Genomic DNA, 14,365 nt, shown 5'->3' on the forward strand with positions numbered 1-14,365 from the left:
CATGATAGACGTGCTTTATTCATACAACATTTGTGTTTCTGAGATTAATCTATGTTGTTTCATGCAGCTACAGTTTCTTCATTTTCACTGCTGTATGATATTGCATTATTTTTAGATTTAAAGGTGTTTGGGTTAATTTTTCTTATCACCTATTAAAACCTGCCTTAGATATGAACTATCAGTTCTGTTTGGTCTGCTCAGTCCCTTAAGTTACTAAACTCCTTAAGTGGCTGCAAAGTTTCCTATCTATAATAGGTGCACCTTTTTAGGCTCCCTTAGAAGATACAGTACACCATGTCCTAGAGGCTGGCAATACTTGAGCCCTTCCACTAAAGGCAGGTGCCTTCTGCAGTAGTCCTACGCCAACCTTATGAGCTGAGTAATTCCATCCACCAGTATAGCCTGCAGAGGAGCCCCGGGATAATCAGAAATGGCAGTTTCTATAAGATCTACTGAGGAAAGCAGGCAGGTTCAGCTCACTCCACCTGCTGATGGGATTCTCCAGTGGCTTTCTGTTGGGTGCCTTCAGACAACCATGGGCTCTATGCTCTCTAACCAGGTTGGGAGGCCGGAAAGGATCACCTGCCTGGAGCCTCTGAAACAGTCCTTCAACACCAAAGATGAGAAAACTTCTGGAACCTGCACCCTTTGTAGGCTACTGAGATTCTTCTAGGTACTGTCATTTGACCTGTTCTGGTTGTTCGGTCTCTATATACTCAGAAGTGAGAGGAAAGGGAGTTGCTACTTTCTATAAGATCACTGTCTTCAGTCCAAGTCTTTTAACTTTTCTTTCATGCTTTCCACCTCTTGATTTTCTTGTGCTGTATTCTGAGATAATCCCTCAGTGTGATAAACAAAGTGAATTTTCTTAGTCCAAGTTGCAAATGGCAGAGACTAATCCTCCAGAATTGTGAGGGTTTTAGAGTGTGTTGTCAGTCAGGGTGTGTGTATAGCTTTTTTTGTGGACTTGAAGGGTCCCTGTCTTCTTGGTACTCATAAATTACCAGGAGAGTTACCCTTTTTTTCTCACCTAGCAGCCACTTTAGCAATCTCCTGTTTCTTAACCATACACTGTCCATTTTCCACACTTCCCCCATATAACTTAGACTTCTTCCTCCAGAATATTCATTCAGAGCACAGTGTCCAGGCAGATAATTATCAGAAAGAAGTTATCAGGACAATTGAGAGCAACTCCAAAGAAGATTAACTTAAATCTTTACCTTCCAATAAATAATAGTATAAACTCCCAAATGTCAGGAATTAATATATAAAGATAAAGCCATACAAGCTGAAGAAAAAAAAAACATGGAGTTTTTTTTATAACCTTTCCATCTATGATTCAAAATCCAGATGCCATAAAAATGATCAATTTGACCACATAAAAATATTTTTTAAATGCTCCAAGTCATAATGTAGGCAAAGTCATGCCACAAATGACATCTTAGGGAAAATAACTGAAAATCATGTCATAGACAAAGGACCAGTCTTTTTAATTTAAAAATACTTCATTGACATTGAGCAGATGATGAGGAACCATGCAATGAAAAGCTGTCAAGGAACCCAGTGGTAGAATGTTGGATTGTAGTGTTTCCATTTGGAGTACATGACCTTACCTGATAAAGCAATGCTGCAGAGTCTGCTTCGTTCATGTGGAGGGCCCCACTTTTCCCAAATTGCAAACTGACCCCCAATTACTGAGCACTGAAATTAAAATGATTAGAGTTCTTAACGTGTGGTGCCATGTCAAAATTAATATCCATCTCAGATTTATAAAATATTGGGTACCTGGCTTAGGCCCTGGACTATTCGAGTTACAATGAGGAAGACTATTCCAAAGTCAGCAGCCAGAGGGATGCATAGAGTGAGAAATGAAGTTGCAAACAAAGAAATGCCAACCACTCGCTTTGTTCCTACTCTTCCAGCCAGGTATCCACTGGGAGCCATTGTCAGTATGCCACCATAACCAACAGCACCAAAGATGATGCCTTGGATTTGAGGAGACCAGTCATACACAGGAGCCTTAGAGAAACAGAGAATGCTGTAGTAAACCTTACACAAAAAGATTCTCACATACCCTAAAAAGCTTCTTTAGACCTTTTACTTGCTTTCAAATCACTATTTTCTCCATTAAAGTTTTTAAACATACATACTCTAGAAAAATAATTATCCAAGCAAACAAACAGCAAAAAGAAAAGCACAAATTTATATCTTGTGTTGCTTACCTTTGCAGAAAGACTCTTTGGGGCTTTATTTAGGTCACCAAATGAGTCAACAGGCAGTCCCTCAGAGGAGCCATTGAACTGGGATTGAGGGCTTGTGCTGTTGACCATGGCTACCATGGTGATGTTCATGATGACATTTTGTGCTATTGTTGTAAAGTTGCAGAAATGTAAGACAAGGGCTATTCCATAACGAGCAGAACATAAACTTGGAACTGGAAATATTATGACATCATATTAGTGCTTTTTAAAATTGAGCTAACATTAGTTTTTCAAAAGATACGATTTAAAAAGTACCTGATCACCTAAAGATTTAAATCATTACTTAAATGACACTTCTGTTGGCTTTAGGAAAGGAAGATACAAAAGGAGGAGATCACTGAGTTGAGCTAAAGGACGTTTTATACCACAGCTTTGTAGAGCCTAACTTGATCTCAGGGATTCTGTTCATCCTAAAATTTTGTCTCTCCCATTCCTAGGTCATTGTGTTCTACGGTTGATGAACTTACTCACAAGTAAATGCTTATACATATGTGTGTGTGTGTGTGTGTGTGTATGTGACACATATATATGAAAAGAAAATATATACATATGAATATATGCACATATTTAAATTGCTGCATATAATTTATAATATATTACATATAATTTGTATGTATAATTATATATAAATATAAAGCATATAATTTATATATGACATGTATTGTTATACATTATGCACTATATGTTATGTATAATACGAATAAATTTTATGTATGTAAATGAAATGTAAGTTACACTTTGAAGAGAGTTGTCCATTGGTATAGATGTATTCCATTCACATCTTAAAACATTGAAGATATATTTTCATTTAATTTTTGAGATTAAACTCCTAGGAAGATTCTCTCATTAGAGAAATTGATGCCCACAAACTATGAAAAAATAAAGTGAAAAATAGTGGAAAAAGAAAGGAGTACAGCATTCAGATAATCTGTATGTGTACAGCTAGGAAAGATGGCAACTTAAATGTAGAAATCTCATTCTCCCTTTTCCATATCCTGGCTAAATTGTCCAAAAAATGTAAAACATAGGGAAATCAGCATTTGTAGTTGAAATTAAAGAACTCTTCAGAAGTTAAAATCTGGGGAAAAAAATCAGTTAGATGAGATTGAATGGTATAAAAGTTTCAAAGGTTAGGTCTCTACTCAACTTCTTAAAAAGTCTTGCAGCATTATATTAAGTGAGTAGAAGGTATCCTGGCAGAATACAGCAAACAGTCTAATTTGAAGGGCAAATAAAATGCATGAGCCAAGAAGTCGTATTTATCTGGGCTCAGATTTTTTTACACTAGGAATTCAGGCAGAGTAGCTCTTTGAAACTCTCTCCAACCCTTTCACTTTTTTCTGCGTGGGAAGAAAAGGGACTTCGATCAATGAGACTGGGTAAATAAATTGAGCATGTGTAGCTCTGTATCTTCTCCAGCCTGCCTGGAAGCTGTCTACTCTCCTGCCATGCAACTACTTTAGCAGTGCAAGCCTGGGATTGTCCAGTTCACCCTATGCCTGCATGGATAAATCTATTCAATGCAACAGAAATAGCAGGGAGCTGGACTGATCACTGTTCTAGACCATGTCCTCCAGTCCAGATTTGACATCTTCAGTCAATCATTGAACAAAACACTTATCAATCACCACCAATACTGGGCCCTAGAAGTGTAGCAGCAAACGTAGCACACAAATAGCCCTGTGTTTGGGGACCTCACATTCCAGAGAGAAGCACAAAATATGAAACACAAACAGTAAATCAAATAATGTGTTAGAGGGTGATAATTGCTATAAAGAAAATAAAGCAAGAAAGGAGGGAAGTCCCAATGACATACCAGAGAGGTGGTCATGCAGACATCTGGGGAAAGAACATACCAAGTAGAGGGAACAGCCCTGGGGCTGGTTGGAGAGTGCCTGGTATGTTCAAAGAATCAAAAAGAGGGGACTATGACAGAATGGAGTGAGCCAGGAGTACAAGAAGAGATATTAGGAAAGCTAGATAATGGGGCCTGAATTGTTCAAGATATGTGGGCCATTGCAGGTACTTTGGCTTTTACTTTGAGTGGGATGGGGGCCACTGGAGGGTTTTCAGCAGAAGTGGAACATGATGTGACTTACATTTTGAAAGGATCTCTTTGGCTGCAGAAATGAGAACAAAATGATAGAAAGGAAGTGCAGTTAGGAAGCTATTGCAATAATTCAGAAGAGAAGTGAAGCTATCTTGGATTAGGGTCATGGCAGTAGCTAAGATGTGGTCAGACCCCAGATAAATCCCAGCATGGAAAAAACACCAAATGAGAGTTTCAGTTTTATAGGTGGGTGGAAGGCAAGGAGAAGGGGAATTGGAGAGCTTGTTGTTCTAAACAACAAGAAGAATGAAGTTCTACTTTCCTAGGAAGAAAGGTCTTTGGAAGAAGCAGGTTTGTAAGGTGGGGTGGTCAAGAGCTTATTACTGGACATGTTAAAACAGAGATGCCTCTTAGGCACCAAAGAGAAGGTGTTGAGCATGTTGGATATACAGTTCTTAAGTTTAGAAGAGAAGTAGCAGTTGAGGCATAACATTGGGAGTTAATAACCTACAGAAGATACTTAAAGCCATAAAACTTGGGAAATGGAAATAAATAGAGAAGAAAACCAAAGACTAACTCTGGGGCTCTCCAGTATTTGGAGGTTGGATAGATGTGGGAGGAGCAAACAAAGGAAAGTGAAAAAGAATGGGTGGTGGGATAAGAAGAAAACCAGAAGAGTGTGGTGTCCTGGAAGCCAAGGGGACAAGAGTTTCAGGGAAGAGGGAGTCAGTAGGTACTTCAGATATTCCTGATAGGTCGTGTAACATGATGTCAAATCCTCACAATAACACTATGAGGCAGCTATTGCTACTGTTGTACAGATGAAGAAACACAGGCACAGAGAGACCAGCTCACAATGTAGCTCAGGTGTCTATGCTCTTAACCACTGTAGCACATATGTATGGTGGCTTCTGTTTTGTCCAAGATGACTCCATGAGAATACCTCTGTGATTAATACAATCCACGTGCACCCAGCTGTAGGGTTTATGTGGCTCTGTGATGTGGGATAAAGAGGTGCCGTGAGATTAACAAAGGAGGATTCCCCTTATGGCTATGCTATCTTCTATTGATGGAGTACAAGTCTTTGTAGTGAATGAACTCAAATATAACATCTTTGTAAGGGTTTTTTTTTTTTTTTTTTTTTTTTAATCTGATTCAGTGCTGGTGATGACTTCCTCTATCAATCAAATCAACTAATAATTTGTGAGTTTTTGTGGCCTCTGATTTTCCCAAGTTCCTTTGGGATCCTAGGTGCCAAAGGCTACCAAAAAGGGTATCAGCAAACCAAGAGACTAATGGCTTACAAATGAGGAGGTTGAACATTTGCCTCATGAGAATGCTGAAAGATTAACTAGAGGGTGTATTAACAGGTTTAGTCTGGTGCTTGCCAGATGTTAAGTGTTTCCTGCAGGCCACTATTTGTATCCTTAAAAGTTATTTTGTCCTGTGTCGATTCCAAATGAACTATATCAGTTGTGCCTACTCTAATAGATTGGTGCCAGTGGTGTGCTGTCTGTTAAATTTTTTGTGATCACCCCTAGCTATATGAGAATGTGTGGGTCTGTATGAATGTGAGAAAGTGTAAATTAAGAAGCACCTGAGGATATTCTGTTAAACTACTGGAAGAGGGCCCTGACACCATGAAATCATAGGTTTTTGAACGTGAGAGGTTTTATTAATGAATTCAGTACTACTGTACTCAAAATCCAGGAAGCTTGTTTCTTAATTTGATGTGACAGACAGACCTTAAGGTGGCCCCAGTGATTACCACCTCATGGTATTCTCACCTTTATATAATTCCCTTTCCTTGTATGGGGCCAGGAACTTTCACTTGCTTGTATCCAAGAGAATATGGCAAAGGTGATGGGATGTCACTCCCATGATTACATTATGTTGTATAAGACTCCATCTTAGCAGACTAAAGATAAACACTCTTCATGTGGGCTTGATGAAATAAGCAGAAAGTTGGAGAACCTCACATGATAAGGAACCATGAACATCCTCTAAGACCTGTGAATGGCCTTCAGTAAAAATTCAGCAAACAGCCAGAGCCTTCAGTCATATAGTTATAAGCAAATGAATTTTTCCAACAACCTGAATAAGCCTGGAAGTGGGTTCTTCCCTAGTCTATTCTGTAGATGAGAATGCAACTTAACCATTCAATTGTAGCCTTGTGAGACCCAGAGAAGAAGAACCACTTAAGCCAAGCCACGCCTGGAGCTCTGAGCCACAGAAGCTGTAAGATAATAAATGTGTGCTGTTTCAGGTTACTATGTTTATGGTAATATGCATGCAGAAATAGAAAATGAGTACAGTTGGCAAAAAAATAATAAAGCCTAGTTGAATGACTATACAAGAATTTTTGGGGGTAAGTATTGAAAGATATTTGCATTACAAAATTTATCATGAGAATAAAATGATAAGACATTATTGTACTGAAGAATAAGAATACTCAGAAAAATATAAGGAACAACAGAAAAACATCCAAAAGAATCATACAATGTGTAAAGAGTGTTGTGGCAATTAATGGGAGAAAACTAGATCATGTAGTTAGTACTGCTAAGATAATTGGTTACATAAGTGGAAAATACTATTGGTGCAATAGCATGTTTTAAATTAAAATAAAGTATAGATATGATACAATAATACTGCATTTTGTCAGACTGAAGGCACCATTGATACATCATTATTTTTGTTCCACTAAAACTCAATTGATCAACTGATTAACAGATCAAACTGAATAGGTCTGAAACTAAACTCTTGAGCCCTACCACCTCAAAACTTCTACCCAGAGTCTTTCCCAGCTCCGTTGATAGAAATCTTATTCTTTCAAACACTTTGCAGTCCTTGATCTGGAATGTAGTATTGTCTTCATATTCAAAATGTGTATAGAATCCAACAACTTCTCACAAGGGCCACTGTTATTTTTTGGCTAAAAGCTAATTTCATGTGGTTCTAGCTATCAATATCTCCTGCCTGAATTTTTGCAGTAACCTTCAGCTTGGTTCCTTGCTTCTAATCTATTCTCAATACAGCAGTTGGAGTATCCTCATCATACCATAAATAAAATCACCTCCTCTTCTGCTAAAAATCCTCCCTGTGATTTTATTTTTGTTTGGATTAAAAACTAAGGTCTCTGTAGTGAACAAAGGAAATGAAATATGTAAACTCTTTGCCTCACAATTTTCATTTCTTGGGAATAAACCCTGAAGAAATAATTCCAATGTGGACTAGTGTTGTGTTAAATAATGTTCATTTATCATCATATCTATAATAACTTACATACATAGTTCATATACATCTAATAACCTAAGTAACATATGTAGTTCATATGTAGATATAATAGCCGAGTAACAAAAGAAAATTCCACAAATTAAATATCCAGTCACAAGAAGGTTTTTCAGCTAAATAATACTTCATCTATTGGCTATGTTGGAATATAATATGTATCCTTTAAGAATCCATATTGCTTTATAAGATTCACGAAGAGATTCACACTTTATGAATCTAATAAATCAATATGGAAAAGTATATGCTGTCAAGTTAAAAAATATACAACACAATACATGAAGTGTAGAACTATGCAATATATGCATACAAAATAAAGGCAATAAAATTAAATTATAGTTGTTGAATTAAGCTGATGAAAACCTTTTTATTTCTTGTTTTTTGAAGTATCTATAATTGGTTTTTCTTTTTTAAATTAAGCAATACAGTTACATTTAAAATATTACACGCAATCACAAGCAGGACACACAATCCTATGTGTAGACAATTCAGTAGCAATTATCAAGAATGTAAAGATTGGATAGATAAAGATTGAAAGGTAACTGTCAAAAATAAAATGCTTCTTTATAGTAATATTTATTTCTTTCATATTTGCAAAATATGTTAATTTCACTGGATTTGTAAAAAGAATTAAAGAACGTAAAAATCACAAATTCATTTTTATAGTAATACATTGACAAAAAGAATTCACTGTAAAATCCTAAAACCAAGCATTTGAGGTCGAATTTACCTTTCCTGGGGATCAGTACCTCATCCACTTGCATATCTTGTGCATTCTTACTCTCCCTTGCTGTGGGACTCAACTCTGTCTTGGTGGCCATTGTGTTTCTGCTCTCCAGGTGAATGGTTTTCCCCTATCAGGGAGACATGTAATTCACATGCATCAGTTGAGAGAAAGAGACTCCCCTTTGAAATATTTAAACAGGGGCACCAAGGAAACAAAAGCTGGCCCATTCCAACTGGTTGGGGACAGGGAGGTTCATTATCCCCTCTTGACTCAACACAACAGGCATACTGCATCTAAGGTTTAGAATTGTTTATTTATTAGGATCTAGAGTGCTCTCGGTGTGCCAGCTTATGAGCAATGACTTTGAAGTTAAGTATTCCCAAGTTCAAATTCAGGTTCATGATTTACTGTGCCAAGTGCCACTAGGAGCACATTTGTGTGTTTCAGTTTCCTCATCTGTTGTTAATAACAATAACATCTTCATCAAAAAATTGCTGTTAGCTGAAACAGATTGCATATACCTAGAACATTGCCAGACACCCAGTAAGTAAAAGCTGTAGTTCATTGTCATCATCAGTGGAGCTACCACAGCAGTGGGTCACCTCAGAGCTATGCTCCTCTGGAATCTTCTACCTGCACCTGAGAACCTGGCTTCTACTGCCCTTGACAACACCCATACTGCTTCCTCATTTGACTCACTGTATCGATGTGTGTCACTCATAATTGGGGACCAAATTTGCATAATGAGAAGATAACATTCAAATCTCATATTATTATTGTCCATAGGTTGATGATGTGTCTACAGATTTCTAGAAATAACTAACATGGAGATTGTGACCTTTTCGCATATAAGACAACTAAAAAGAACCATTACTGTATTACAATACTAGGATCTTCAATGCCCAAGGAGATTTTTATGTGTTACTATATGTAGAATTGTAATATTTGTGCTATGTTTACTGCTCATATTATTAAATTTGACTCTCTTAAAGAAAACATCTCAAAATATGTAACTGCTTCTACCACTAATAAACCAAACTTGTCAGCTTAATAAATTAAATCTTCCTAAATATCTAAGCACTACTACATAACCAGAACTGGCCTGATATCATTGTTGCAAACTAAGGAATAACTTCTTAGTATCTCTTTATAGTAGAAGTTTTATTATTCAGAGGTATGTTTTCACCAAGAGAGGAGGGACATAAGGATATTCCCAAGACCGGGTAATTTATAAAGAAAAAGAGGTTTAAAGGACTCACAGTTTCACATGGCTGGGGAGGTCTCATACTCATGGCAAAAGGCAAAGAAGCAGCAAAGCTACATCGTACATGGCAGCAAGCAAGAGAGCTTGTGCAGGGGAACTCCCATTTATAAAATCTTCAGATCTCATGAGACTTCTTCACTACCATGAGAACAGTATAGGGGAAACTGCCCCCATGATTCCTGGCCCCACCTGGCCCCACCTTTGACACTTGACTTTTATGGGAACCACAATTCAAGGTGAGATCTGGGTGGGGACACAGCCAAACCATATCAGGAATTATAAAATATGTACTCACTTTTCTCCTGGTTTATTTCAATCAGTATAATTATTTTAAAATTTATCCATGTTGTCGTACATATAAAACAGTTCAATCCTTCTAATTACTGAGTAATATTCAACTCCATAGCTGTATCACAATTTGTTCATCCATTCATTTACCTTTTGATTAAAAATTGCGTTGTTTGCAGTTTTTTGCCATTACAAATAAAGCTGCAGCGAAAATTCATGTACAGGTCTTTGTATAGACATGTGCTTTCGTTTCTCTTAGATAAACACTTAGAAGTGGAATACCTGGATCATATGATAAGTGTAGTATTAATGTCTCTTCAGATATTGCCATTGGGCATTCTAATTCCATGGTGTGGCCAGGACATTTTAAAAACAGGTCTTCTGTTTCTAGGGAAATTGCCCTGATTCTATATTCAAAGATTGTCTGGGAGATATTTTACCAAATGACAAAGATGGGTCAAACTTCATTGTTTTGTGCAACTCTGAATTTTTGTGCAACTCTCTCCAATTCTGAATTCAGTAATGTCATGATGGTAGCTTGGAATTGGCCGTAATAGGAGCTTTAACACCAAAAAAAAAAAAAAAAAAAAAAGTCTAAGCTACAAATTTGGGCTTAATTTATTGTTTATGAACTTCCTGGACTTAAGAAATTTATCAAACAATGTTCATCTAAGTGTATGTGGTGGGGGGGGGGCTTGTTTGTACATATACACACTACATATCTACATCCACAAAGACACAAAGACACAAACTTACATAAACATATAGAAATAGATATGTAGTATGTATACTACATTCATTACTATATACATATAGTATATATACATTACTATATGTATATATACATATAGCAATGAATGCTTTTCAGGCATGAAAACCCTGAAACATGAGTCAGACTTCACTTCCCACTGATTTCCTTTTCAATGATGTGACCTCCTCTGCAAAGTATAGCTACTCTTGCTAAGATGACATCCTTCATACCCAGCCCTGCATCTGCATTGTCACTGCCTCTATTCATCAGTATGATCTCCAGTCTCCACAGAAAGGTCAAGGTCCCCTGATTCCATACTGATATTCCCATTTGTCTACTGACTTTTGAAAATATTAATACTTTTTAAAGCTATCTAAGGCTTCACATGACAGTCTACCACCTGCACACAGCTTGTACACCCTATCTCCAAGCGAACCAGGATGTTACATCTTCTCTTGCCAGCAGGTCTGGTCTACCCACCTCCCCATGACAGACACCTACTGTCATGGTAACCTCAAAACATTTCACTGACTTAAAACGCTGGATTCAAGCCCTGCTGACCCTTCCCACAACCTGGGGCTGTAACTAGAGGAAAGAGAAGTAATCTATAGGGAAATTCCAAGGCACGAACTAGTGAGCCAAGAACAGGCTCAAGTAGCACAACATAGAAAATGCAGTCTCATGATCTCTTAAATATGCCCTTCCAATCAGTCTCGTAGCCTTTCTACACCTTGGCTTTACTCCAAGTAAATCCCTTTTGTTTTAACAGTTCTCTTTATTTTCCACTAAAAAACTGTGCTGCTTATCTGGGTCAGAAACTATATATTGCACTCTGAGAAGTTTCTGGTCCAAAGCAGTGTTCATAGAGAACCACACTAAAGATCAGCTTTCAGTAGAGATGATTAGTTTAAAGGCAGGGAATGTTCTAATAGCATCCTCCCACACATCTGTGAAGTTGCAGCTGCCACAAAAAGTTGTACCTTCTCCATTCTGGCCTTGAGGACTCCCCGATTCCCTCCTTCCCACTGCCTTCAGCTCACCTACCATCTTCTGCCGACCCTGATGACTGTCCCATTGCCTCATCTCTCCATTTCCTCTTCTATCCCTAGCTGTTTTAGCTTGGTTAAATTTCACACCAACTCACTGGATCTTGATGCAGCATTTCTCCAGATGCTTTCTTGGACCAAAGCCACCCTAGCCATTGGTATAATAGAAATAATTATTATAGTCACTCTTATAAACTACTGCACCAGCCAAGTCTACATCAACCCCAGATGGATATATTACTGACCCTCTTCCTCCAGGTCACCCAGTTGGTAAATGAAAGAGATGATATTTGTTCACAAGCCAGTCTGACCTGCAACATTTTGCTTTTAAACACCTCACAAGAGTGCCTGTTTCTTGGAATTATCTTCCATAGCTGCTACTGTCTCCACTAGCTAGTTTCAAAGCATATGGATGATCAGATACAAAGCTTCAACTTCCTGCCTCTTCTCCCTCACTTTTGTCAGTCTTGTGAATAAGGATTTTTACATTTTTCAATTTAATTTTTATCATATGAGGAAACTTGGGGTTGGGGAGTATATAAAAATTGTCAGTTGTTATACAGAAAAGAGTTTTGGAGGTCTTCGTCTCAACACCAAGAGAAGTGACTTACCGACTTAATGTCTGTGGAAGGGCTTCAAGTTGAACCCAGCATTTCCTCCAAGCTTGCTCCCTTGGACTTTTTGGAGTAGAGAGATGAGGATTCTTTGCCACCCTAGGGCTTAAGTTGCTAATCATTAATAAAAGTCATCAAACTACAAAGTTGACTCAGAAGGGTTTCTTGCCAAATAGGCTTTGAAGAAGCATTCAGAAATCCAGCCCAACCTCCTCTGCAGTTCTTCCTGCTTTTTGGCTGATGTAAGCTTCTCCACCTTCCCGTTGAGAGTGTCTCCTCGGGACCTCATAGGTGTCCTCTGGTTCAGACACTTGCATATAGTTATTTTGCTTTGCTTTGTGGTGTCTTCAATGTCTTTAGTCTTTTTTGAAAAGGTTAAAAGAGATAAAATTATAATTAAAGAGTTCAGTATTTTTTGTGGTTTTTCCTTTGCTATTTTTGTTTTTCTCCCTTATTTGAAATTTTGTTAATTTTTTTCTTCTTTGAAATATGTGAATTGTAATATTATGGATGAACTTGAAGTTCATTCATTCTGTTGCTTTCTCTTTCCCTGGGTCCTTGTCCTCTTCTCAGCAAACCAAACCAAACAAAACAAGCCTGACATAAATATAATATGATTTCTCCATTTCTGTTTATTCTTGCTATTTGTATGAGTATTCACAAACTGTAATCAATAATGCTTTGTATTATTTCTAAATTTGCACACATGCTATCATGTAGCATTTATGGCCATTCTATAACCACTTTGGAAAATAAGTGACATAAATTTGGCATACCTACATGTGCACAGTGAAAGCCAAACTCTCTCAATTTCTTGTGGTTAACTCTTGCGCTAACACCCAGGAAGTCAAAAGCACTGTCACTGCTTTCCAAACGTGTGTATAGTCCGCTTGTCCTTGTCTCATAGATGAGGCAAAGTCTTCAGAATCCTAGCTTTCTGTAGTTTATTTCCAGCTCTCTGAATGCCCTGGGTTCATAATCCAGACTCCTTTCTTTATATGAGCATTAGAATCAGCCATGGAAATTTAAACATTGTTCTGTGTTTTAATGACTTTCCTGGCCTTAGCTCATACTCTTCACTTTGACTTTAAATCCCTTCTTACTTTATGGCCCTGAGGAGATCTCCTTTAGATTCTGAGTTTGACTCTTTATATCTATTTGAACTGTATTGTGAGAGGAGAGTGCGTAAACTACCTCTCAACACCCTGGCTGAGATGTGGGATCCTGGTAGGATATATCACGGATCAAGAATTCAGAAGGAGGAACCCGGGTCCTGGGGAGGGGGAGTCAGAGCTACCATTTACTGCACATTTATTACATGTCATCCTCACAATGCTTTCAGGTAAGTTTTATTATATTCGTTATAAGATAAAAGAAAAAAAACCAGATTTCTTCTATCTGCACTTTAAGAATTTAAGTATGGAAAATTTAAGCCCATTATCATGTGGAGTAGTGTCAATTTCACCTTTCTAGGTAAAAGATTTTTCCCTGAGTCATTTCTGAAGGACTCTGGACCCTGGGATAAATAATGATCAACTTTGGGATTCACATATCACAGGAAATGTTTCTGACCTTGAATTATCCAAGTCAGAAAATGTTACTTGGTTTTGCAATTTAATGTTTAACTTTATTTAAAGTGCTCCAGAGTTGTTTACATGCTAGCTGGTTTGACTTGGAAGAAATAGACCCAACTTGTCTCTGTGTAGAAAGAATAACAATTCAGCTTTTCTTCACCTCTATAATTAAACATTTGAATGTGAATTGAGATGTTTCCTTGACTTAGGTTGTAATATCCATCTTTTTTAAAAAAAGAAATTTACACTTTCCTTTCGAATAAGATTTATTTTTAAATTGCTTTGTTTTAGCCATGGGGATCATCAGAGAAGACAGAGTACACATTTCTCCTTTAATAGTTATCTTTAGCCAGGCGTGGTGCTTCATGCCTATAATCCCAGTGCTTTGGGTGGTCAAGGCCAGAGGATTACTTGAGGCCAGGAGCTTAGACAAGCCTGGGCAATGAAGTGAGACCTCTTCTCTACAAAATTTTTTTAGAAAATTGGCTGGAGATGGTGGCAC

General features: G+C 37.6%; 1 protein-coding gene across 3 annotated transcripts in view; it reads right to left on the bottom strand.

Annotated features, from left to right (window-relative positions):
• Nucleotides 1-12,362, bottom strand: part of SLC17A3 (solute carrier family 17 member 3) — a 37,634-nt gene extending 25,272 nt beyond the window's left edge. For 2 of the 3 annotated variants that reach the window (XM_025383165.1, XM_025383164.1), the window contains exons 1-5: nt 12,287-12,362; nt 8,330-8,453; nt 2,223-2,434; nt 1,786-2,019; nt 1,614-1,701 (exon numbers count right to left, since the gene is read on the bottom strand). In XM_025383165.1, coding sequence (XP_025238950.1) covers nt 1,614-1,701; nt 1,786-2,019; nt 2,223-2,434; nt 8,330-8,420 — 625 coding nt within the window. In that variant the 5' untranslated portion in view covers nt 8,421-8,453; nt 12,287-12,362. The remainder of the gene's footprint in view (nt 1-1,613; nt 1,702-1,785; nt 2,020-2,222; nt 2,435-8,329; nt 8,454-12,286) is intronic. The other variant, XM_025383166.1, reaches the window with a different exon arrangement.
• Between the last annotated feature and the right edge of the window lie 2,003 nt (nt 12,363-14,365).

This window comes from Theropithecus gelada, chromosome 4 (assembly GCF_003255815.1).
Source record: "Theropithecus gelada isolate Dixy chromosome 4, Tgel_1.0, whole genome shotgun sequence".
NCBI classification, from domain to species: Eukaryota; Metazoa; Chordata; class Mammalia; order Primates; family Cercopithecidae; genus Theropithecus; species Theropithecus gelada.